The 27,049-nt window shown below is 45.0% G+C and overlaps 1 protein-coding gene and 1 non-coding gene across 2 annotated transcripts in view; one reads left to right on the top strand and one right to left on the bottom strand.

Moving 5' to 3' along the window:
* Positions 1–1,772: 1,772 nt before the first annotated feature.
* NMUR1 (neuromedin U receptor 1) overlaps positions 1,773–27,049 on the top strand; it is a 121,258-nt gene continuing 95,981 nt past the window's right edge. The window contains exons 1-4 of the mRNA XM_056849930.1: positions 1,773–1,978; positions 2,064–2,185; positions 11,260–11,330; positions 13,737–13,792. Of these exons, the coding sequence (XP_056705908.1) occupies positions 1,773–1,978; positions 2,064–2,185; positions 11,260–11,330; positions 13,737–13,792 (455 nt within the window). The remainder of the gene's footprint in view (positions 1,979–2,063; positions 2,186–11,259; positions 11,331–13,736; positions 13,793–27,049) is intronic.
* TRNAT-UGU (transfer RNA threonine (anticodon UGU)) lies at positions 26,496–26,567 on the bottom strand. Its single transcript has one exon. It is a non-coding gene; the product is annotated as a tRNA-Thr (tRNA).

Raw genomic sequence — 27,049 nt, 5'->3', positions numbered from 1 at the left:
CAATTTCCCCAGCGAGAGATGGCGACCCTATCCGATGGGGCAGAATCACATCAGTCTCCAGGAAGCAACCAAGGCTGGCATTTTGATTTGAGGACAGGGAACATGTTACTGGAACGCAGATTTCCAATGCAGTCCTAAAGCCACTTGGCTGGGAGTTGGCCCCATTGAATAGGCCTCAGGAAGGTTCCAATTAGGGGACGTACTAAAACTAGGTTTGCCCAACAGTGCTTGCCCATAGACAATACATAACTCCCCATAGAGAATGCATGCTTACCCATTGGGAATAGTGGAAACCACGCTTGCCAATAGGGAACTGATAGACTACGCTTGCCAATAGGGATTAATGACACCATGCTTTCCAATAGGGAACTGTTAGACCATGATTAGACTATGCTTGCCAATAGGGAACTGTTAGACCACGATTAGACTACGCTTGCCAATAGGGAACTGTTAGACCACACTTGCCAATAGGAATTAATGACACCATGCTTGCCAATAGGGAACTGTTAGACCACGATTAGACCACTCTTGCCAATAGGGAACTGTTAGACCACACTTGCCAATAGGAATTAATGACACCATGCTTGCCAATAGGGAACTTAGACCACGATTAGACCACTCTTGCCAATAGGGAAGTGTTAGACTAAGCTTGCCAACAGGGAACTGTTAGACCATGTTTAGACCACGCTTGCCAATAGGGAACTGTTAGACCACACTTGCCAGTAGGAATTAATGACACCATGCTTTGCCAACAGGTAACTATTAGACCACGCTTGCCAATAGGGAACTGTTAAGACCACACTTGCTAATAGGGATTAATGACACCACGCTTGCCAATAGGGTTCTGTTAGACCAAGCGTGGTCTAACACTTCCATCCTGGTAAGCGTGGTTTCATTAATTCCTATTGGCAAGCGTAGTCTCACTGTTCCCTATTGGCAAGTGTGGTTTCCACTATTCCCAATTGAAGCGGATCAATGCTTTTCAGTGCCTATGCTCTTAGAACGGACCCCTTCCTGAGAAGAAGTATGTTATCTTATTCAGTTAGACACCTACTAGACAGGACTCAGTGCTTCTTACCAAAGTAAGTTTTCTCTTGAAGTGCTCCAATAAATTATGAAAAGGATGTGAATGTATATACAGTTTATTTTACATAATATATATGCATGTAAATTACAAAATTCTAAAGTATGTTATAAAGTTCAGACATTGTGAGTCTTAAACATGTTCATATATGAAAGCAATCTTAAGCAATCTCTATTCCTCTATATGAGCGATCAAACCTTAAACCAGTAATAATATTTCATTCAGGAAATAAAGCAGTTACAGAAATCTTGTAAAAAATGGTTAGTGCAATGAATAAGATCTGATTTAGTTAAAAGCATCTTAATTCAAAGTACCTAGAACATCACAGAACATAAGACATACTTCACCTAGTCATGTCATTTGTGAACCTCCCCAGCACAGCAGGGCCTAGAGAGATCTGAAAAGTTCCTAATTCACGTTAAGAATATTTAAACCTTTTAGGTCCTCTATGTGTTATTTTAGTATTTAAATGCCTTTGGTGTATGCAAAGGTTAGAGAAATCTCTGGTTCCCTGAGTTCATGTCAGAGCTGAAGTCATGAGCCCTTAAAGCAGGGGTGGGGAACCTCCGACATCATCTTATCCGGCCCTCTGCCTAGGCCGGGAGCTCCACAGAGCTAGTTGCCGCTAGCCAGGCTTTGCTGGGAAGCATGAGCACGCCTCTGCATAGCCTCCCCCTGCTCGACCCCCATGCCGCGACCGAACGCTTGGGGTGGCCGAGAATCGTGCCACCGGGGCGTTGCCGACCTGCACGCTGGACGCGCCACCAGAGGTTGCCTGCCCAGCCCTCCCTCCGATGGATCCCCAGCCTGCGCACTGGACGTGCTGCCAGAGAGCCCCTTGCCTGCCCTTTCCCCTCGATCCCCCGGCCTCCGTGCTGGACGCGCCGCCAGAGAGCCCCTGTCCTGCCCTCCCCCCTTGATCCCCTGGCCTCCGCGCTGGATGTGCCGCCGGAGAGCCCCTGTCCTGTCCTCCCCCTAGTTCCCCGGCCTCCACGCTGGACGCGCCGCTGGAGAGCCCCTGGCAGGCCCTCTCTCCCATCGATCCCCCGGCCTGTGCACTGGATGCGCCGCAGCCGAATGCTACTGGGGCGCCCAAAACCTGTGCGGCCATCTCCCCCCCCCCCAGCACTGGCATGCAAGCGACCAGCTAGCTCCGTGGGCCCCTCCGAGGCCCTCCCCTTGCTCTCCCCTGAAGCCAATGCAGAAGCGGGTTGGGGTGCTCCATATTGCTCCCTCCTGCTCAACCTGACCCAGCCAAGCCCAAACTGGAGGCTGTGGCTCAGAGGTAGAGCATCTGCTTGGCAGGGGTTGTGGCTCAGAGGTAGAGCATCTGCTTGGCAGGGGTTGTGGCTCAGAGGTAGAGCATCTGCTTGGCAGGGGTTGTGGCTCAGAGGTAGAGCATCTGCTTGGCAGGGGTTGTGTCTCAGCGGTAGGGCATCTGCTTGGCAGGGGTTGTGGATCAGTGGGAGAGCATCTGCTTGGCAGGGGCTGTGGATCAGTGGGAGAGCATCTCCTTGGCAGGGCCGTGGATCAGGGGTAGATCATCTGCTTGACAGAGGCTGTGGATCAGGGGTGGAGCATCTCCTTGGGAAGGGCTGTGGATCAGGGGAGAGCATCTCCTTGGCAGGGGCTGTGGATCAGGAGTAGAGTATCTGCTTGGCAGGGGCTGTGAATCAGGGGTGGAGCATCTCCATGGGAGGGGCTGTGGATCAGGGGTAGAGCCTCTGCTTGGCATGCAGAAGGTCCCAGGTGCAGGATGGACTACCAAACGTGCAGCATCTCTCTCTGTCTACTCTGTGCCCCTCCCCAATCTGGACCCTTGTAAATTCAATCCACGGCATTGCCAGGTTGGGCAAGAAATGAACAGAGGTGAGTTGCCATTGCCTTTCTCTGCAGAACGACTCCGGTATTCCTTGGTGGCCTCCTATCCAAGTAAGCTTAGCTTTTGAAATCTGATGAGATCAGGCTGGGCTGGGCCATCCAAGTCAAGATCATGGCCCTTGGCCAAAAAAAGGTTCCCCACCCTTGCCTTAAAGCATATTTTCAGTCCATGCCAGGACTAAGTTCAGGAAACCATAGAGAAATCTCTAAGTGTTTTTAGCCTATGAAGGGCCTCTGATCTATGTTAAGATCAGGGAGATCTATATTTATGTGCATGCCATCTTTAGCTGTGTCAGAACTAGAAAGCAGAGAATGTTCAGAATTCTCTCTGTTAACTAGAGAAATCTCTGATGCATGCTCAGAGAATAAGCACCTTTGAAGGTTTGAAGAGACCTGTATGAAGGAAGCTATAGGTTTTACAATCTCCATGTCTGTCAGGACTGGGAGGCCTATAAAGGCTAGATAGATCTTAGTGAGAACTCATTAATCCCTGCTAAAATCAATGAGCTCTGTTTCCATTTCAAATATGGAAAGATCTAAACTCTTAGACTCCACACAAAGGTTGATGGTTTCTAAGAGTCTCCATCTTATTTATAAGATGGAGAAGTCTGCAGGCATTCAGTTCAGATATCCAGTCCTACCAAGGGGGGGCTATCTTGAAAAGAATCCCCCTTTTAGGGAGTTCTCCAGTCTCACAGGAAGACTTGTAAATGTTGGAGAAATCTGTAAGTATTCAGTCCACACAAGGACTGAACACTTAGAGAGACCTCTTTAGGCAAAAAAGTCTTAACCCATATGGAAAGTCTGAGAGCCTCAATCCACGCAAGAATTAAGGTTCGAAGCCTTTACATCCCAGGTAAGGGATGGAGAGATCCATTCAATGGGTATCAACCTGTTAGGAACTCCAGCTCTTGGCTAGGAAGTTCCTCCTTGTATACCTTTCAAGATCAGTATCCTACCTACCCTTGACAGTACTTGGTTGGATCTGATCTTGAGATTGTTCCAGTGCATCAGTACTTTTGGAACTGGGAGCAGCAGCGCTGTTGCTCTCGCCTTGTAAGGATTACCTGTTGGGTCATTGGCTGACCTGGCCATGTACTAAGCAGTCAGTTTATGGCTGTATGATAATTCTTAAAATATGACTTTTCCCAGCATTCTTTTCGTGTTAAGAATACGGTTCATTTGACTCTCTTCTGACCTCTGAAAGGCCTTAACTTTAAAAGGACTTGAAACTTCACATAAAATCACATTGTGACACTTCATTACATCATTGCTCACTGTGAGCAATGATGTAATCAGAGTCCAGAGGGAAAGTCAGAAACACCTTGATGCGGCCTGCGTTGCAGGGGAGAACATCCTGGAAGCTTCCCGGCTTCAAGGGCGCTCTGAATATGCTCAGAAACAAGCGCCTTTCTGCAAGAGCAATCCTGCTGCTCCTTGACTAAACACATTGAAGCGGAGTCATTTCCCTTGAGAGTCCGGCTTCTGAACAACCTGTTTTCTGCTTACATATGAAGTCTATGTGGATTTCAAAGGGGAAAATTCTATATTCTTCCTTCATTTGTGCATTTGCCCGCGACACAATGGGCAAGCATGCATTCGCTCTGGGCAGTGATGCACCGTCTACGGGCAAGCGCTGTTCCTAGTTTTAGTGCGCCCCTCCAATGAGACCTCCCTCGGATCCCTTAGCGGGATCTGGCTGCACTTTGCTGTAGTTTTCTTTCTCCCCAGCTCACCGTCTGCAGCAACGAAGTGGTTAAACTGACCGAGCTGTTTGCTAGAGCGGCCGAGCAAGGGGGAAGTCGGGGGAGGCGGAAGCGGAAAGGCTCCTTTCCGAGTGGGGGGGGGTCTGGAGGGAGGAATGTCAAAGGGGCTTCAGTCAAAAGCCCCGCAGCCGGATCCTGGGGCGGTCTACTCACGAGTAAGTCATAGCAGAGTGGGGAATAAGCTTTTCCCACCTTGAAAGAGGCTCTTCTGGAGGGGGGGGGGGAGATTCGGTTTAAATCGTGTTACAATGGTGTCCCTCCGCTGTTCAAAAAATTCCACCCCTACAAAGAAAACAATGGAGGATGATGCCCTCCAATCTCGGGAGCTCAGCAGGGTGGGTCGTGGTTAGTGCTGGGATGGGAGACCCCCACCCCCAGGAAGCCCCGGTTCCCCAGGCAGAGGCAGGCGATGGCAGACCCCCTCGGCTAGTCCCTTACCTTGAAAACCCTGCTGCTGGGTCGCCATAAGGCGGCTGTGACTTGAGGAGGGCCCTTTGCACACAAACGGAAAAAAGGTGGAGCCAGTTATCGCCCCAGTCTCTGATCTGCCCTTCCTGGGCAAACTGCTAGAGAGCGGGGTAGCCGACCAGGAAATCAGTGTAAGGCCTGTTCCGAATGCCAACCATGTACAATACAATTGTTCCCGTTCCCTCTTTCCCTTCTTATTCTGTACGACTTAAAAAAAAGGAGGAGGCCTCGGGGGTTGTACGTTGGACAGGGTCAAATCTCTCCACCTGGACCAGAGCCAATTGGAGGCCGGTTATCATCAGTGTGGGACCTGCCACAGCATGATGTGGTGGTCAAGAGTGATGGAACCTCTCCTGGAGAGAACCGGGATTGATTCCTCTCTCCTCCCCAGGAGGGGTGCTGCGTGACCTCTCTCAGCCCCACCAGCCTCACAAGGTGCCTGTTATGGGGAGAGGAAGGGATGGTAAATCCCTTTGGGTCTCCTTAAGGGAGACAAAAGCAGGGTATGAAATCCTTCTCGTCTTCTATCCATCCTGTGGAGGTCCCACAGGCCCCAATCCTGAGCCCCATGCTTGTCGATCTTTATGTGAAGCCCTGAGGCCAAATCATTTGCAGTTTGGGGTTGGTTGTCAGCAATAACACACACACCCATTTCTATGCATCCTTCTCCAACTCGCCTGGTGATGCAGTAGAGACCTTATGTTCTTAGATCCTAAATTGCTACCTGGCGCCAGCGGTTCAATTCCCAAGTGTAAACCAACAGAATCGAAGTCAAGGAAAGACAGAAAAAAATGCTGCTTAGGAAGGTGGAGGTCTGGAAGGATGTCATGCCGCCCGCTTTTGTTGGGATTCAGCTGACCCTTGCTGGCAGAGTTAACAGCCTCGGGGTTATACTGGACCCTGCATTATTGCTAGTGGAGCAAGTTAGTGCAGCTGTAAAAAAAGGCTTTCTTCCAACTCAGCCTCGGTGGAAAAATGGCCCCTCACCTTGATACTTCTGGTCTGGCTCCTGGATCCATGCTGTGGTGAGATTGAGACTAGACTACTATAATACACTGACCATGCTGGAGCATGCATATTATTCCCAGACCCTCCAGGCTCAATTAAACGTATTGGCTATCACACAGAAAGCTGTTCATGGTACTTGGACCCTGATATCTGTCTGACTGTCTCTCCCCCTATATTCCGCCACGACAGCTTCCCTCACCTGAGCAGGGCCTTCTGCAGGTGCCAACCTGCAAATGGGCAAAATCAACAGCTGTCTGTGCACGTGACTTTTCTGTTGTGGCCCCCACAATGTGGATCGGCCTGCCTGAGGAGGTCAGGAAGACACCCACTCTCCTGGCTTTCCGCAGTAGGGTGGCAGTGTACAAAACAATTCCCCAAGTTACTTGGACAAATGGTTAGCAATTGTCTTCTATACTACTGTGTACCGCTTGCTGTAAGTTGGTTCCTACGCTGCAGTTTTGCATCATGTGTCTTGTTAACATTTATGCTTTGCTTCTGTTTTTTAGATTTCTGGTTGGTTCTACAACCCAAACCCTGTGTACTGGTTTCTTGAATGTCCGTTCTGTTGATTGTATAGACTCACTTGCTGCAATCCATTTTGACTCCCAGAGAGCAAAGCAGAGATCAGGGAAATGGAAAAATGCATGGCTTAATTTGTTAGCTAAATTAGTGACCGTTGTGTGGGCAGAAAGCCAGGGTCTGAATTTTGTAAAGTAAAATAAATTCTCAGCCATGGTGGTCATCAGGAGGCCCAGAAAGACGTGATCACAGGGACATGAATCAGACATGCTGACTGGCTGCTCCACATGCTGTGCAATTTGGCTGGCTCTCCCCCCTCCTGGCCATGTGCCATTTACCTGGGTGTTCACTACTTCGTCTTTCTCCTCTTCATCCCAGCAGCCTTTTTGCTCTCCTCTGGAGAGGTCAGATGCACCTCTGCCCCTACCGTCTGCTAGACAGAGCTATTGCCTGTTGTATGAAGCCAAAGGAGAGACAGCCATAGTTAAGCCCTCACCAGGCCTTTTGTCCCGAGCTACAGTTGCCTCTAGACCAGGAGTGTCGAACTCGTTTGTTATGAGGGTCGGATGTGACATAAATGTCTCTTTGTCGGGCTGGGCCATGTGTATCGTAAAATTTAATGCAAGATACCGGAGATACAAACTTTTATAGAAGACACAGGCAAAGCAAATTAATGACAGTATTTTTTACTTAAAATACAAAGAGAGACCTAGGCCTAAATGAAGATATGGACTGGCTGTGTCTTTAAGTAATTTTTTTAATACTTTATAACAATGGGACCTAACTGTACATACTGTTGGTTCTTGTAGGTTATCCGGGCTGTGTAACCGTGGTCTTGGTATTTTCTTTCCTGATGTTTCGCCAGCAGCTGTGGCAGGCATCTTCAGAGGAGTAACACTGAAGGACAGTGTCTCTCAGTGTCAAGTGTGTAGGAAGAGTAATATATAGTCAGAAAGGGGTTGGGTTTGAGCTGAATCATTGTCCTGCAAAAAGTATCAAAGGTAATGTGCTAATCATTGTCCTGTAAGTATCAAGATAATGTGCTAATGAGGGTGTGGATGTTAATATGGAACCATTGTATCCTGAAGTGATCTGTTAATGTGTGAAATCCAAAGCTAATCTGCATGGCTATTGTTGACTGTAGTCTTTGTTAGTCTGGAGGTTTTCAGGACAGTATTATCTGTACATACTGTATTATCGAACAATCACTTTATTTGAGTGCACAGGAACAATTGTAATCTAACTTCTCAGAGAGAGGATAGGGTGATTGCATCACCCAAATATAGAGATGCTGAGTCATAGCACCTGCTGCAATGAGACTCCTCATAGAGATACAGGGTGATTGCATCACACAACTACAGAAATGCTTGATCATAGAGCTTGCATCATCCTCATAACACTATTTATTGTAGAATAGGATCACCAGTTAGATACTGCTTCACCAGGTTGATACCTGCATACAAAATACACGGGAGACTTATACTAACCAGATAATTCACAGTGGGTAGCCATGTTAGTCTGTCTGCAGTAGTAGAAAAGAGCAAGAGTCCAGTAGCACCTTAAAGACTAACAAAAATATTTTCTGGCAGGATACGAAGTATCTGAAGAAGTGAGCTGTGGCTCACGAAAGCTCATACCCTGCCAGAAAATATTTTTGTTAGTCTTTAAGGTGCTACTGGACTCTTGCTCTTTTCTAATACTTGTACTAACCAGGTATGTGTTTAGACATTGGTATATTTAATATATATAGCTAAGCAATGATTTTAATTTGATTAATGATGAATTGAGGGTTCCAATCTGTATAATTATGTTTTATAGTATTACAACAAGAACCCAATATACCAGTTGTTTGTATAACTGAGAATAAACTTTGTAAGTATTTTTAAAACATTTCTAACTAGACCTATATAATGGGCTTTCTTATAGATGGTAACTAACCCATTAGTGTTCTATCTTTTCAGACAACATATTCTCTTGCCTGGTTGGGTTTTAAACTGTTTGTATTTGCATTTTTTTACATCATTGTATTTCTATATATGTGTGCAGACTTAAGAAAGGGTTTTAACTAGCCACTGATGAAGGCCCTAGAGGCCGAAACCCGTTTGGTTTGTGGTTACAGATATCAACCTCAAGTTTTGCCATTGTGCTATTTTAATGCTTTTAAAGAATTTTAAATTTTGTATAGCGCTTCTAATAAATTATACTTGCAATATTTCTACATAGACATACATACATTTTCCACTCACCCAACGGCGGGTACCCAGCTTTTGGTTTTAGGTTGGGTTTCATTCGCCTCTTTTTTCTTCCTACAATTGCCTCTAGACCAGGAGTGTCGAACTCGTTTGTTATGAGGGTCGGATGTGACATAAATGACTCTTTGTCGGACAGGGCCATGTGTACCTTAAAATTTAATGCAAGATACCGTAGATACAAACTTTTATAGAAGACACAGGCAAAGTCAATTAATGACACTATTTTTTACTTAAAATACAAACTTGCTTAACACTATATCACTCTTCCAGTATTTTCTTTTATTTAATAGTCTCTGATCATTGACACCTTGGAACTGGGGTATGTGTGTCTGCCTCGACTGGTTCGCGGGCCAGATAAGAGCTGTTGAGGGTCCAAATCCGGCCCCCGGGCCATATGTTTGACACCCCTATTCTAGACAGACTTGATCCCCAGATGTGGAAGGCCAAGCTCATAACTTCCACAATGGATGTTTACTTTCCTGAGAGCCAGCGTGGTATAGTGGTTAGGAGTGGATGACTCTGGTGAATCGGGTTTGATTCCCCACTCCTCCAGGTGAATCCTGCTGGGTGATCTTACGCTTATCTCCCTTCTCTCTGAACTCTTTCAGCCCCACCTACCTCACAAGATGCCTGTTGTAGGGAGAGGAAGGGAAGGCGATTGTAAACCATTTTGAGACTCCTTAAAATTAAAAAAAGAAGGTGGGGTAAAAAAAACTCAGATCTCCTCCTCAGAACACGCATCTCATTAAAAAGCCTGATATGCAATCTAGTGCCATGACATTAATCCTGATCCACAAACTACGACAGTGACACTTGTTCTGATCCACTGGGGCAATCCTAAGGTACCTCATGAGAAGGAGGGTAGGTGAGGTAGGTGTGCTTTCTTTTGGTCTCTTTTTGTCTTTTTGATATCTTTTCCTCTCCTTCTTCATAGCCACAGGAGTAAGGGCATCTTTCCACAGTCAGAGGCCACCCAAGAGAAAGGGAAGGAGATGGAACCGCAGGACCCAGAAGGAGCTGGAATTGGCAAGAGATCAAGGGAAGGTCCTCATCCCGTCCAAGCGGAGAGTGGTGTGGAATTCTGGGAAAGAGCTGTGGCAGAGAACCTGGCTCAGGAAACAACAACAGCAGAGAGCCATGTTTTCTGGCAGTTCCTTTACCATGAGACCGATGGGCCCCGAGCGGTGTGCAGCCAGCTTCATGGACTTTGCAACCACTGGTTGAAGCCGGAGAGGCACTCTAAGAAGGAGATCCTGGACCTGGTGATCCTGGAGCGGTTCCTGACCATCCTGCCCCAGGGAATGCAGTACTGGGTCAGAGGATGTGGGCCGGAGACCAGTTCCCAGGCGGTGGCCCTGGCCGAAGGTTTCCTCCTGAGTCAGGCAGAGGAGAAGAGGCAGGCAGAGCAGGTGAGGGGGTTTCCTTCTCTCCCTTCAAGCACTGACTTTATCCTAAGGCTTCTCTGCCAGATATTGATACCTCTAGAGAACTGACTCGGCTTGGAAAACAACCAATACTGATTTTGGCCCCTGTGCTTGAAGCAGCTCTGTTGGTCAATGCAGGGGTGAAGATTCTTACCTGTCTCCCTTGATGTTCTTTCAGATGTGGGGACCATCCTTAAAGATGGAAGTGAAGTTTTCCGTGGCAGAAGGAGCTCTGTTAGAGGAAGGGCAGCAGGCAAAGGCCCAGGAGCATCTCCAAGATGCCCTCTCACAAGGTAAGGTTGCTTTGTGGCTGGATGGGATTGGGGCACATGGTGAAGCTGTGGGGCAGAGAAAGAAATGGGTGTGCACACAACACAGAGTGAGCTTGTGGGACTAGGTACCACAGGATGTAGTGATGATCACTCATAAGAAGGAGGAGTAGACAGATTTATGGAGGGCCAAGTCAGATTTATGTCACATTGATGTTGCATTCAGCTGAAACCCTGAATGTTCTTGAGTGTACATAATGCGTGCCTTGACCTGGATAGCCCCAGGTGAGCCTGATCTCATCAGAGCCCAGAAGCTAAGCAGGGTCGGCCCTGGTTGGTATTTGGAAGGGCAACCTCCAAGGAACACAAGGGGCGTGAAGCAGAGGCAGGCAATGGCAAACCACCTCCGAACGTCTCTTGCCTTGAAATCCCTACGGGGTCACCATAAGCCAGCTGTGACTTGACAGCACAAAAGTCAAGTAATACAAACACCCTGGAAATGGGTGTGTGCGAAGCCGGATTTAAACAAGTAAATGAAATAGTAAGTCTAGGTTAATATTCTTCCTTCCTCTGTTGTCTCCCTTGCAGGCAGTGTAGAGACGCTGTTAAGCGTTCATCTTTTCGAAGGTGTGGAAGCGGCTGCTTCACCTCTGGTCCAGGTAGGGGAGATGAGTCCCCCTTACTTTCTTGGGGTGGGGGCAGTGTTGCTCCTTCAGTTGCTGCTCCGGTGTTCGAGTAAAAGAGACCCTTTACCCATGCCAAGCTCTCCATCCTGCCCCCTTCCAGAGCGCCGTCTCTGCCTGACGTGTTCTCGGATGAGGGAATCTGCTTTTTCTTTCAGTCACCGGTTTCCTTTGAGGAGGTGGCCGTGCATTTCACTGAGGCAGAGTGGGCCCTGCTGGATCCAGGCCAAAGAGCTCTTTACAAGGAAGTCATGCTGGAGAACTATGGGAGCGTGGCCTCTCTGGGTAAGGCTCTTTCATAGGTGCCGTACGTGCAAATGGCTGCCATTGGGATGGAGCATGGATCCAAATAGTGAATAGCAGCAATGTATCATTTTGAGTATCCTTGGTTATTTCCAGGGAATTAGCAAGCAATCAACATGGAAGATTACTGCTTCACTTCTCAGCAACTTCTTGTTTGGTAAAATCATAAAGCCTGCTGGGAAAGGAGGGGAGGGAGCTCTTCTGGGGCCTTAAATCTGGGCAGCTCAATAACTCTTTCCCGGGCTGAGCTTAGCTGTGGCTTATGAGGGACAGCTGTATCTGTAAATATTGGATATTCCATGAAAAGTTTGGGGGGTTACTTAAGGACAGCCAAGCTGGAGAAGGCCAAAGGCCCTTTCCTACAGCTGTCACCCAGATGCCTTTGGGCCTTGCCTGCCCTTCCAACAACTGACACCGTGGGGGTCCCCTTTGAACTATGAGGTTCGCTTGGTGAAGTCCTGGGTTCTCTCCCCTGCCCCCCCTCCCCCCAAGCAGAGGCTTAAAACCAGCTCTTCATGGATTTCATCACAACTGGAAAGAAACCCTCTGTGCAGTTGCAGGACTGGATATCATGGTCACTTCTTGTGGAGAGGCAGCATGGTGTGGTGGTTGAGAGCAGCGGACTCTAATCTGGAAAACTGGGTTTGATTTCCCACTGCTCCACCTGAAGCCTGCTGGGTGATTGTGTGTCAGTCACAGTTCTCTTAGAACTCTCTCAGCCCCATCTACCTCACAAGGTGCCTCTTATGGAGAGGGTAAAAGAATGTGATTTGTAAGCCGTTTTGAGACTCTTCAGGGTAGAGAAAAGTGGGCTGTAAAAATCTTCTATTTAATCATCAGTAGCAGAGAATCTTCCTAGGAGCCCCGGGGCGCAGAGTGTTAAGCTGCAGTACTGCAGTCAAAAGCTCTGCTCATGACCTGAGTTAGATCCTGACAGAAGTCGGTTTCAGGTAGCCGGCTCAAGGTTGACTCAGCCTTCCATCCTTCCGAGGTCGGTGAAATGAGTACCCAGCTTGCTGGGGGTAAAGGGAAGACGACTGGGGAAGGCACTGGCAAACCACCCCACAAACAAAGTCTGCCTTGGAAACGTCAGGATGTGACGTCACCCCATGGGTCAGAAATGACTCGGTGCTTGCACAGGGGACCTTTACCTTTAGCAGAGAATCAAAAGAGTTGCGTGACAAGTCAAATGTGACTGGTGGGGGAACGATTCTTTTCCACTTTTTCTTTAATAAACATATGGGGAGTATGTGGAGGGCAGGGCAAGGCAGGGAAGAATATAATAACTGGTCATCTGGAGGGGGCCTGGCTGGGTAGAAGGTGTGACGAGCAACTCAGTTGAGAGAGGAAGAAGGTCTGATAAAGGAAATGCAGACCCCTTCGTGAGCAGTGCCTGATGGGTGGCTTGGCTTGTTATATAGGTACTGACTGGACCTCTTTCTTTCTTCCAACAGCACAAGTAGAGGAAATGCTTGGGGGATTCCAGGCATTCTCTACAGAAGAAGCCAAGAATGAAGACTCCAAAAGTTATGTTGGGGATGGAGATGGACTACAGAGGCAGGAGGGAAGCCACACAGACAAGAGGAGGGATAAGCCCATACCATCCCAAAGAGGACGGGGCTTCCGTGCAATCCCAGTCTATGAAGAAAGGTCAACCAAAACAAGAAGGAACGAAGGCCTCCATGCTAATCAGAGAATCCGCTCCAGGGAAAATGAAAGTGTGGCCTTTGGAAAGACTTTCAGTAAGAACACAAGTGATGTTTCCAAGACGCAAATTCCCTCAGGAGTAAAACCATATGCATGCACGGAGTGCAGAAAGACCTTCAGTCGGAAAGCAGCCGTTACTTCACATGAAAGAATTCACTCAGGTGAGGAGCTGAATAAATTGTTAGGCTGCAAACCCAGCCTTTCTGATGCAGCAAACCCAGCCTTTCATGTCCTTTTCAAGCGTCTATAAGTGTACCCTTCAATATACAGCAGGAAAAAGCCACTGCAATGTTTTGAGCATGGATGGAACTTCAAGAGATTGTCAGATGTCCTTGTGTGTGTGCTAATGAGCTCTTTCTCTTTATTCCACAGGGGAGGATGAGTGGAATGAGGGCGATGAGGAACCACATCAGCTATTGCCAGATAAGGTAAAAAATGAGAATTTGCAAGGAAATGTCAAGAATCAAGGCAAACCTAAAAAGCAGAAAGGAAGTCCCATGGTCGAGAAGAAGGATAAACCCATTCCTGGCCAAGGGAAGGATTTCTGTGAACTAATCCCCATGGTGGAGGAAGCATATAAGTGTTTGGCGTGTGGCATGAACTTCTCAGATCAAACTCAATATGATATCCACTTGCATATGCACAGAGGAATGGAGACCCATGGATGCTTGGAGTGTGGAAAGAGCTTTCTTTGCAAAGCAGAGCTCCTTAGACATCAAAGAATACATGCAGGAGAGAAACCTTCTAGCTGCTCAGATGACAAGAGGTTGCAGAAGTCAGACCTTTTTCAACCCCAAAGGATTCATTCAGGAGAGAAGCTATTTATCCGCTCAGAGAATGGAAGGATGTTTTTTCTTGGAAGGAAGAGTAAGGCAGTCTTCCCAAAGCATAGTATAATGAAGGCACAAAAATGCTTTCAGTGTGGAAACTACTTCAAATACAGATCACAGCTCCTTGTGCACCAAAAAATACACACAAGGCAGAGACCTTTTGAATGCTCAGAGTGTGGAAAGAAATTCCGTCAGAATGGCGATCTTCAAAGGCATCAAAGAACTCACACAGGGGAGAAGCCTTTTGAATGCTCAGAGTGTGGAAAGAGATTCAGTTGCAGTGGCTCTCTTCAAAGGCACCGAACAACCCATACAGGGGAGAAGCCTTTTGAATGCTCAGAGTGTGGAAAGAGATTCAGTGTGAGTGGCAATCTTCAAAAACATCTAAGAACCCACACAGGGGAGAAGCCTTTTGAATGCTCAGAGTGTGGAAAGAGATTCAGTTGCAGTGGCAATCTTCAACAGCACCTAAGAACCCACACAGGGGAGAAGCCTTTGGAATGCTCAGAGTGTGGAAAGAGATTCAGTCTGAGTGGCAATCTTCACAAACATCTAAGAACCCACACAGGGGAGAAGCCTTTTCAATGCTCAGAGTGTGGAAAGACATTCAGTCTGAGTGAGTCTCTTCAGAAGCATCGAAGAACCCACACAGGGGAGAAGCCTTTTAAATGCTCAGAGTGTGGAAAGAGATTAAGCCGCAGTGGCAGTCTTAAAGAGCATCTAAGAACCCACACAGGGGAGAAGCCTTTTGAATGCTCAGAGTGTGGAAAGAGATTCCGTCATAGTGGCAGTCTTAAAGAGCATCTAAGAACCCACACAGGAGAGAAGCCTTTTGAATGCTCAGAGTGTGGAAAGAGATTCAGTCACAGTGACCATCTTCAAAGGCATCAAAGAACTCACACAGGGGAGAAGCCTTTTGAATGCTTAGAGTGTGGAAAGACATTCAGTCTGAGTAGCTCTCTTCAACAGCATCGAAAAACCCACACAGGGGAGAAGCCTTTTGAATGCTCAGAGTGTGGAAAGAGATACAGTCGCAGTGGCCATCTTAAACAGCATCTAAGAACCCACACTGGGGAGAAGCCTTTTGAATGCTCAGAGTGTGGAAAGAGATTCAGTCTGAGTACCTCTTTTCAACAGCATCTAAGAGCCCACACAGGGGAGAAGCCTTTTGAATGCTCAGAGTGTGGAAAGAGTTTCAGGAACAGTGGCCATCTTCAACAGCATCTAAGAACCCACACAGGGGAGAAGCCTTTTGAATGCTCAGAGTGTGGAAAGAGTTTCAGGAACAGTGGCCATCTTCAACAGCATCTAAGAACCCACACAGGGGAGAAGCCTTTTGAATGCTCAGAGTGTGGAAAGAGTTTCAGGAACAGTGGCCATCTTCAACGGCATCGAAGAACCCACACAGGGGAGAAGCCTTTTGAATGCTCAGAGTGTGGGAAGAGATTCAGTCTGAGTGGCGATCTTCAAAAGCATCGAAGAACCCACACAGGGGAGAAGCCTTTTGCATGCTCAGAGTGTGGGAAGAGATTCAGTCAGAGTGGCTCTCTTCAACCGCACCTAAGAACCCACACAGGGGAGAAGCCTTTTGAATGCTCAGAGTGTGGAAAGAGATTCAGTCTGAGTGGCAGTCTTCAAAAGCATGAAAGAACCCACACAGGGGAGAAGCCTTTTGAATGCTCAGAGTGTGGAAAGAGATTCAGTATGAGTAACTATCTTCAACAGCATCTAAGAACCCACACAGGGGAGAAGCCTTTTGAATGCTCAGAGTGTGGAAAGAGATTCAGTCAGAGTGGTTCTCTTCAAAAACATCAAAGAACTCACACAGGGGAGAAGCCTTTTGAATGCTCAGAGTGTGGAAAGGGATTCAGTTGCAGTGGCAATCTTCAACAGCACCTAAGAACCCATACAGGGGAGAATGCTCAAAGTGTGGATAGAGATTAAGTCAGCGTGGCAGTCTTCAAGAACATCCAAGAACCCACACAAGGAGAAACCATGTAACCGCTTAGCTTGGGAATAGAGTATCAGTGCTGGGACCGTGGAACGAGATTTTGCCATGATTGAAACCCCCAATAGATCTCACAGGGAAAAGAGCAAGGATGGGTTCTGTAGGTGGAAGGTGATTCACGAGCAGCTCCTGTCTCCTTCTGCATTGAAGATTCCATGCAGGGGAGGAACCTCAGAAATGTTCAATGTGTGGCAACAGTTTGAGGCAGAGATCTCACCTTCATGTTCCTCAGAGAATCCACATGTTGATTCGGATGTGGATCTTCTTTGAATGGTAACTCAAATAAGGGTCCTTTTAGTGGTTGCCCTTCTCTGTTAAACTCGATACTTTAGTTATCTGCCAACTGAACTTTTTCTGACACCTGGAAAACCGGCAAAAACATTTGTTTTCCAAATCCTATGAAGAAATAGACAGGATGAAGATAGGTAAAAGGTAAAGGTAAATGTCCCCTGTGCAAGCACCGGGTCATTCCTGACCCATGGGGTGACGTCACATCCCGACATTTTCTAGGCAGACTTTGTTTGCTGGGTGGTTTGCCAGTCCCTTCCCCAGTCATCTTCCCTTTACCCCCAGCAAGCTGGGTACTCATTTTACCGACCTCGGAAGGATGGAAGGCTGAGTCAACCTTGAGCCGGCTACCTGAAACCGACTTCTGTCGGGATCGAACTCAGGTTGTGAGCAGAGCTTTTGTCTGCGGTACTGCAGCTTAATGCTCTGCGCCAAGGGGCTCTTTTAAGGATGAATACAGCAGATATTTATAGCAGATATTTATAGCCTCCCCGCTGCTGGTCAAATCCTAGTGTGGACAGCTGGCATCGCAATTTACAAACATTTTTACCTGACAAGGAACACATGAAGCTGCCTTATACTGAATCAGACGCTTGGTCCATCAAAATCAGTATTGCCTACTCAGACCGGCAGCAGCTCTCCAGGGTCTCAGGCTGAGGTCTTTCACATCACCTACTTGCCTAGTCCCTTTCACTGGAGATGCCGGGGATTGAACCTGGGACCTTCTGCATGCCAAGCCGATGTGCTGCCATTGAGCCACAGCTCCTCCCCTAGTTCTAGGGAGGCATCCCATAACCCTAATTCCTCCCCAGTCCAGTCTGCTGTACACTTTTTGGGGTAATCAATTTGAAGCCCAAAGAGTTCTGGCAGTAAGATTAATTTGGGTTGAATGGAAAAGATTTTGCCCCCCTAACTCAACTACACCAGCATGGTGTAGTGGTTAAGAGCTGTGGTTTGGAGTGGTGAAGTCTAATCTGGGGAACCGAGTTTGATTCCCCCCTCCTCCACATGAGCGGCGGCTAATCTGGTGAACTGGATTTGTTTCCCCACTCCGACAGACAAAGCCTGCTGGGTGAACTTCGGCTAGTCACTCTCTCTCAGCCCCATCTACCTCACAGGGTGTCTGTTGTGGGGAGGGGAAGGGAAGGTGATTGTAAACCGGTTTGATTCTCCCTTAAGTGGTAGAGAAAGTCAGCATATAAAAACCAACTTTTCTTCTTCTACTCAGTAAGTTCAAAGGGATCAGGCTGACCTCTTCTCAATATTCCAGTATTTTGGAGATGAGCAGGTTTCTTAGGAGTCAGCAGGGGAAAATTATTAGGTCTCCTTGTAGTTGGTAGGTGCACGCTGTGGTACATTCGTTCCCAATCCCAGCTGCCCTCCCCACTTACATTCTTCTCAAGAGAGAATTCACACTTTTTCTTTTCTGTGGTTTGTGGTGGGTTTTTTTTTTAAATGTGGTCCGCTTCATTAATGTTAGTGTGGCAAATTAGTTAAAAAAGACATGATATCGTGGTCCAATAAAAACATTTCCTTTTTGGGTTGTATTTCAGTAGTACAAATGAATATTTTACCAAGACTGTCGTTTTTGTTTCAGAACTTACCAATAGTTATACAAACAAAATATTTTGACATGTGGAGGAAGGACTTGTTGAATTTTGTTTGGCAAGGGAAAAAATCTAGAATTGCCTACAAATATTTGGTTGACTCTAAAGAAAGAGGAGGATTTGCTTTTCCAAATTTAAATTGTATGCGGAAGCATCGGCTTTGGTATGGCTAAAGGACTGGATTCAATTAAAGAATACACGTTTACTAGATTTAGAAGGTTTTGATAATAGATTTGGGTGGCATGATTACTTACAGTACGATAAACTTAAAAATCATACAGCTTTTCAACATCATATTGTAAAATCTTCCTTAACAAAAACTTGGTTAAGATATAAACATTTTTTAGAAACCAGAACACCACTATGGATCTCAACACAAGAAATGCTAACATTAAGACCACTGAGACCATCTCAATTTGTAACATACCAGGACCTTTTGTTATGGGAAAACAATAAATGTGCCTTAAAAGATCATGAAGACTTGAAAGAACATTTGACTTGGTTTCAATATCATCAGATAAAATCTGTATATATACAGGATATGAAAATAGGTTTTACCAGAGATAAATCAACTTTACAACAAATGTTATTGGAGAGTAATGATCATTTAATTTCAAAGATGTATAAGATGTTGCTGATAATATACATAGAACAAGACCAAGTCAAACCTACAATGATAACTTGGGCACAGGCATTGGGTCATAATATTCCTTTGAGTAGATGGGAAAGACTGGTTAAGAGACATGAAATGTATACTTTCACAATCGTTAAAAGAGAATATTTATAAGATGATCTAGATGGTATTTGACGCCAAAAAAGTTAGCCAAAATGTATGGAACAATGTCACCAAACTGTTGGAAATGTCAAGAGGAGGTTGGTTCTTTTTATCATGTTTGGTGGCTATGTGAGAAAGCCAAGAACCTCTGGGACATGATTTATAATGAATTAAGACTGATACTACAACAAAATATCCCTAAAACACCAGAAATGATGTTGTTAAGTATTATACTGGAAACAATATTGACTCAGAGATCTTTTTTGATGTATGTTACTACTACTGCAAGATTGGTTTATGCAGCAAAATGGAAACTCTGAGATACCGGACAAGACTGGCTGGATAAATAAAATGCTGGAACTAGCAGAAATGGCTAAACTTACTGCATTCGTAAATCAAAAGGAAAATGTGGAATTTATGGGAGAATGGGAGACATGAACAACTTACTGTGTAAATGAATTTAACTTGGGAAATATTAATGGTTATGTTTTGATCTAATTCAGTTGATCAAAGTAGAAAAATATTACTGTTATAATTTAGGTTATAAGATGGTGTGATATATAGTTAAACTTATAAATGAAATATTATAATGAATTAGAACTTAATTACAAAGGGAAGTACAGATACATTAAATAGATAGAGGAGGTTGAGAGGAGAAGTCAACAAGAGAATTGTTTGTAGTGATTAGATAAAGTCTGCCTATGTTATACAATTATGTTAACTGAATGATGAAACTCAATGTGATTTAAGTGGAAAATAATAAAAATTTATTAAAACAAATTAATGAGGCATGCCGTTTTTAATTGTGTATAAAGCTGTAAGAAAGCAATCCTCTTGCAGATGCTGGAGACGGGTGCCTCGTGCCCCCACCGATGCCCAGGATTGAACCAGACCCACTTTGCCCAGATTCATGATGAGGGTCAGATTAGTACAAGAGCCAGAGTGTTCACTGATGACTGCGTGGATCTGGATTCAAATCCACACTAGGCTTGGAAGTCCTTTGGAAGCAAGATAGTTGAAAGGATTCAATGTGGGGGAGGCATTCGTAGAAGAAATGTGTTCAACAAGTTTGGAAATCTCAGGACTTCCTTTTTTGTCGTTCTACTTTATTGAAATATACAAAGTATTACAGAATATACCAAAATATGAAAATATGAAAGAAAACATAATGCACAAAGAAAGAAATAGTGAAAAAGATAAAGAAAAGAGGTAAAAAGTAAAAAAATATAAGATAATACAATAATACAGAGACCAACTTCCAACTCTCTTCATACAAAACAAAATACTACATCTATAATTTCTTTTGTGAATAACAGTTTAGTTTTAACTGTTTTTACTTTAAATTTTCATTTAACTATTTCCATCTTAGTCAACACTTCGGTAAATTTATGTTCGAAACCCTAAAGTCATATTTTGTCCCTAAAATACTGATTTATATATATTGACCATATCATTCAACATACCATCAACAGCAGAGGGCAGAGCCAGCAACTGAGTGAGCGATCAGCTGTATGTTCTCAACATGCAAATGTTGCACTGCATGACTGCGGTAACACAACACTAATTAATGCCTCCCCACTTGGATGGAAGACAGGACTCTATTTGCCAACGCATTTAGAGTTTTCAGAGGGATGTGAGAACTATGATATATATGTTGGGCCTACAATAGTTCCAAAATATTGTCGAAGGCTTTCACGGTCAGAGTTCATTGGTTCTTGTAGGTTATCCGGGCTGTGTAACCGAGGTCTTGGAATTTTCTTTCCTGACGTTTCGCCAGCAACTGTGGCAGGCATCTTCAGAGTAGTAACACTGAAGGACAGTGTCTCTCAGTGTCAAGTGTGTAGGAAGAGTAATATATAGTCAGAAAGGGGTTGGGTTTGAGCTGAGTACTGTCCTGCAAAAGTAATGTGCTAATCATTGTCATGTAAGTATCAAGATAATGTGCTAATGAAGGTATGGTATGTTAATATGGAACCATTGTATCCTGAAGTGAGATCACTTCAGGATACAATGGTTCCATATTAACATACCATACCTTCATTAGCACATTATCTTGATACTTACAGGACAATGATTAGCACATTACTTTTGCAGGACAGTACTCAGCTCAAACCCAACCCCTTTCTGACTATATATTACTCTTCCTACACCCTTGACACTGAGAGACACTGTCCTTCAGTGTTACTACTCTGAAGATGCCTGCCACAGTTGCTGGCGAAACGTCAGGAAAGAAAATTCCAAGACCACGGTTACACAGCCCGGATAACCTACAAGAACCTACAATAGTTCCATTCATACTTTATGTTCTGTGTTTTATACTGTAAAATGTGTAAATAATTGATGAGGTGCAGTTGGTTCAGGGTGTGTGTGTGTTATTGTTCTAATTGTTGATAGACTTGGTAATTTTTAATTAATTTTTATGAACAAAAATCATCCTGCCTCATGTGACAATAAACGACTATGGAAAGCATGGGGTGATCCCCTCCCACAAGCAGGATTTGATGAAACTGAATCCCCCACTGCTAAAACTCTCTTTTCTATTTTGAAAGATGTACTCTGTCGCTTTGATCTTTCTCTTGACAGATGTCATGGCCAGTGCTATGATGGAGCATCGAATGTTGCTGGACATTCTAGTGTATTGGCTCTTGTAAAGGCTGAGGAGCCAAGACCAGTATATATTCATTGTTTTGCACATGTTGTGAACTTGGTGGTACATGAAATGTTACTATGCATAGAAATTTCCTGAGTGAGTTATCTGACATGATCACCTTTGTGAAAAATTCACCAAAATGTCTCGCTTTGTTTAAACACTTTCAGCAAGCAGAGAAAATAAACCAGAGACACTTTTGCCTCACTAGGTTGACTGTTACAGTCAGTGGCTTCAAATTATAGGGAGAAAGGTTTCTCCCTGTCTACTCACTCCGTACCCTGCATAATTTTATATACCTCTACCATATCTCCCCTTAATCACCTTCTTTCTAAGCTAAACAGCCCTAAGCATTTTAACTGCTCCTCATAGGACAATTGCTGTAGCCTCCTGATCATTGTGGTTGCTCTTTTCTGCACCTTCTCAAGCTCTGCAATATCCTTTTTGAGATGTGGTGACCAGAACTGTACCCAGAACTGTATTCTAGGTGTGGTATCTCCATAGATTTGTATAAGGGCAGTACGATAGTAGCAGCTTTATTCTCTATTCCTTATGTAATTATGGCCAGCATGGACTCTTCTGAGGAGAGAGGAGATCCTTGGGCAAAAACAGATGGATATGCACGAAGCTTGTGTAGATTTGTTACTTACTTCATGCTACAATTACTGCTGCTTGTGTTTGGTCATTTGGACACATTAAACAAAACTGTTCGAGAAAGTAATCTACAGTTCTATCAAGCAGAGTTTCTCCTTGCTTCTGCAAAGGAGAGTACAAAGCAACTGCGGAACAACTTTGAACAGTTCTGGACTAGTCACAGTCATGAGTACAGAAGACTAAGATGTAGAGAGTCCTACTGTTCTTAGGTGCAGAAAGCCTGCATGATGTGTTGATGCCGGGTGTGATCCTCACCAGTTTCAATCTCTTAAGGATTTCTACAGGAAAATCTCTTATGAAGTCGTTGCTAATATGTACAGCAATTTACACAAACACTTTTTTTTAGATGTGTCGCAGAATTGAAGTTTGCCATAGGAGAGGATGATAGTACATATATTCTAAACTTTTACAAAACTGACTTGGATGCTGCCCAACTACAGGTTCATTGAGATGTTCTTGGATATTGCAAGGGAGAAGAAAGTCACTTTCAGCTCTTTGTGATGTGATTGATCTATTCAGCGGAGAACAAGGCAAATGTCTGCAACCGCTACTTACCAGAATTAGCTAAGCTTATCAGAATAGCCCTCACATTACCTGTTTCCTCCCGTGCCTCAGAAAGGTCATTCTTATGCCTCTATAGAATAAATACCTTTCTACTGTCAAGCATGAGACAGGCAAGGCTCAATCACATGGCTCTTCTTCATGGTCATAAACATATATCTCAGGAAACAGATCTCAGTGTTATTGCTAATGAGTTCATTAAAAGAACATCAATTAGGGGCAATCATTGTCATTATTTTTCGAATTCTGTCTTGGCAAGCGTAGTTTCCCTGTTTCTCTATGGGCAAGCGTGGCCTCCCTTATTGTCAATGGGCAAGCATGGTCATTATTTTTCGAATTCTGTCTTGGCAAGCGTAGTTTCCCTGTTTCTCTATGGGCAAGTGTGGCCTCCCTTATTGTCAATGGGCAAGCATGGTCATTATTTTTCGAATTCTATCTTGGCAAGCGTAGTTTCCCTGTTTCTCTATGGGCAAGCATGGCCTCCCTTATTGTCAATGGGCAAGCGTGGTTTGCCTTATTCTCAGTTGGCAAATGTGGGCTGCCTCATTTTGCATTGGCAAGGGTGTTTTGCCTAAGTCTCTATGGGCAATCATGCATTCCCTATGGGCAATCATTGTGCTTAGTTTTCGGATTCTCTCTTGTCAAGCGTAGTTTCCCTGTTTGTCTATGAGCAAGCGTGGCCTCCCTTATTGTCAATGAGCAAGCATGGTTTGCCTTATTCTCAGTTGACAAGCGTGTGTTCCCAAGGGTGTTTTGCCTGAGTCTCTATTGGCAATCATGCTTTCTTCATGGGCAATCATGCATTCCCTATGGGCAATTGTTGTGCTTAGTTTTTGGATTCTCTCTTGGCAAGCGTAGTTTCCCTGTTTGTCTATGGGCAAGCGTGGCCTCCTTTATGGTCAATGGGCAAGCATGGTTTGCCTTATTCTCAGTTGGCAAGCGTGTATTCCCTTATTGTGTATTAGCAAGGGTGTTTAGCCTGAGTCTCTATGGGAAATCATGCTTTCCCTATGGGCAATCACTGGCCTTAGCTTTTGAGGTTCTGTATTGGCAAGTGTAGTTTCCCTGTTTCTCTATGGGCAATCATGCATTCTTTATGGGCAATCATGGTGCAATCTTTTTGGATTCTCTATTGGCAACATAGTTTCCCTGTTTCTTTGTGGGCAAGCGTGGCCTCCCTTATTGTCAGTGGGCATGCGTGGTTTGCCTTATTTTCAGTTGGCAAGTGTGTATTCCCTTACTGTGTATTGGCAAGGGTGTTTTGCCCGAGTCTCTATTGGCAATCATACATTGTCTATTGGCAATCATGTATTTCCTAAGGGCAATCATGCATTCCCTATGGGCAATCGCTGTCCTTTGTTTTACTACGTCCCAAAAAATTCCACCCCTACAAAAAAAAAAATGAGGCCCGACCTGGGTGGCTCAGGATGATGTCCTCCAATCTCGGAAGCTCAGCAGGGTGGGTCATGGTCATGGTTAGTCCTTGGATGCGAGACACCCACCACCCCCAGGAAGCCCAGGTTCCCCAGGCAGAGGCAGGCTATGGCAGACCACCTCTGCTAGTCTCTTGCCTTGAAAACCCTGCTACTGGGTCACCATAAGTCGGCTGTGACTTGATGGCACTTTGCACACAAAGAGAAAAATGGTGCCAGTTATTGGCTGGTCTTGGAGCTGCCCTTCCCAGGCAAGCTGCTAGAGAGAGGAGTAACTGCTTTGCTCCAGACCCTTTCCAGTTTGTTTTCAGATTGGGCTACGGGAGGCAGATGGGCTCTGCTGGGCTGAGTTGACGCCCTCCGTCTGAAAGTAGTCAAAAGTCATGCCTCCTCCTTCTTGCTACTGGGCTGATCAAGCAGGGCTCTTCTCACAGTCTTCAATCTCCAGCAATTTCCCCAGCCAGAGATAGCGACTCTATCCGATAGGGCAGAATCACATCAGACTCCAGGAAGCGACCAAGGTTGGCATTTTGATTTGAGGAACAGGGAATGTGTTACTGGAATGCAGATTTCCAATGCATTCCTAAAGCTACTTGGCTGGGAGTCAGCCCCATTGAATAGGCCTCAGGAAGGTTCCAAAAATATTTTCTGGTAGGGTATGAGCTTTCGTGAGCCACAGCTCACTTCTTCAGATCTGTGGCTCACGAAAGCTCATACCCCACCAGAAAATATTTTTGTTAGTCTTTAAGGTGCTACTGGACTCTTTCCCTTTTCTACTACTGCAGACTAACACGGCTACCCACTGTGCAGAAAAGTAGTAAGGGAGACAAACAATTTGATTAATACCAAAGTAAATATGGACCCAGCTTTTTGTTTATTAGGAATTCCTAGAGATAATATGAATAAGAATGATAGAGTCATATGCCAATATACTTTTGCTGCAGCTAGGATGGTTATTGCTAAATCCTGGAAGCTTGTAAATAGACCTCTAATTAAGGACTGGAGAGAAAAACTATGGTTATATATGCGGATGGCTAAATTAACGGATTCCCTGCATGGGAAGGATGTGGAAGATTTTAAAACTATGTGGTCAAAAGCATTCACATACTGGGATAAACTGGCAAAAATGAATTTTATTTGTATAGTGAACAAGTTGTAGATTCAGTTTTGTAATTCAAATTATTGATAAAACAATCTATTAATAAACTGTTTAGACACTTCTCCGGAAGTTCAACACGGTGGTGGGAGGGATTAAGGGTACACTGGTGGAGGGAGGTGGGAATTTAACGGATAATTGTAATAAGAATGTAATAACTGTATGTTTGGGGGTTTTTCTGTGAATTTCTTTATAGATATATCATTCTTATTATGTAGCTATCTATATCGTTATACGTTTTGTTTTTTGTTTTTATATCCTTTGTTGTTTGTATTTTGTCTTTTCCTTTTGTTTGAAAATTTATTAAAAATCTTTAATAATAATAATTTAAAAAGCATCGAAGAACCCACAGAGGGAAGAAGCCTTTTGAATGCTCAGAGTGTGGAAAGAGATTCAATTGCAATGGCAATCTTCACAAACATCTAAGAACTCATACAGTGGAGAATGCTCAGAGTGTGGATAGAGATTAAGTCAGCGTGGCAGTCTTCAAGAACATCCAAGAACCCACAGAAGGAGAAAACATGTTACCGCTTAGCTTGGGAAAAGAGTATCAGTGCTGGGACCGTGGAAAGAGATTTAGCCATGATTGAAACCCCCAATAGATCTCACAGGGAAAAGAGCAAGGATGGGTTCTGTAGGTGGAAGGAGATTCACGACCAGCTCCTATCTCCTTCTGCATTGAAGATTCCATGCAGGGGAGGAACCTCAGAAATGTTCAATGTGTGGCAACAGTTTGAGGCAGAGATCTCACCTTCATGTTCCTCAGAGAATCCACATAATTGGTTCGGATGTGGATCTTTGAACAGTAACTCAAATAAGGGTTCTTCTAGTGGTTGCCATTCTCTGTTAAACTAGATACTTTAGTTATCTGCCAAATGAACTTTTTCTGACACCTGCAAAACCGGCGAAAACATTTGTTTTCCAAATCGTATGAAGAAATAGACAGGATGAAGATAGCAGATATTTATAGCCTCCCGCTGCTGGACAAATCCTAGTGTGGACAGCTGGCAACCGCAATTTACAAACATTTTTACCTAACAAGGAACACATGAAGCTGCCTTATACTGAATCAGACCCTGGTCCATCAAAATCAGTATTGCCTACTCAGACCGGCAGTGGCTCTCCAGGGTCTCAGGGTCTTTCACATCACCTACTTGCCTAGTCCCTTTCACTGGAGATGCCGGGGATTGAACCTTGGACCTTCTGCATACAAAGCAGATGCTCTGCCATTGAGCCACAGCCCCTCCCCTAGTTCTAGAGAGGCATCCCGAAAGAGGCATCCTCCCCAGTCCAGCCTGCTGTATACTTTTTGGGGTCACCACTTTGAAGCCCAAAGAGTTCTGGCAGTAGGATTAATTTGGGTTGAATGAAAAAGATTTTGCCCCCCTAACTCAACTACACCAGCATGGTGTAGTGGTTAAGAGCTGTGGTTTGGAGTAGTGGAGTCTGATCTGGAGAACCGAGTTTGATTCCCCACTCCTCCACACGAGCGGTGGAGGCTAATTTGGCGAACTGGATTTGTTTCCCCACTCCTACAGACGAAGCCAGCTGGGTGAACTTGGGCTAGTCACTCTCTCTCAGCCCCATCTACCTCACAGGGTGTCTATTGTGGGAGGGGAAGGGAAGGTGATTGTAAGCTGGTTTGATTCTCCCTTAAGTGGTAGAGAAAGTCAGCATATAAAAACCAACTCTTCTTCTACTACTCAGTAAGTTCAAAGGGATCAGG

Source organism: Euleptes europaea, chromosome 5 (genome assembly GCF_029931775.1).
Source record: "Euleptes europaea isolate rEulEur1 chromosome 5, rEulEur1.hap1, whole genome shotgun sequence".
NCBI lineage: Eukaryota > Metazoa > Chordata > Lepidosauria > Squamata > Sphaerodactylidae > Euleptes > Euleptes europaea.
This window is presented reverse-complemented; position numbering and strand designations above follow the sequence as displayed.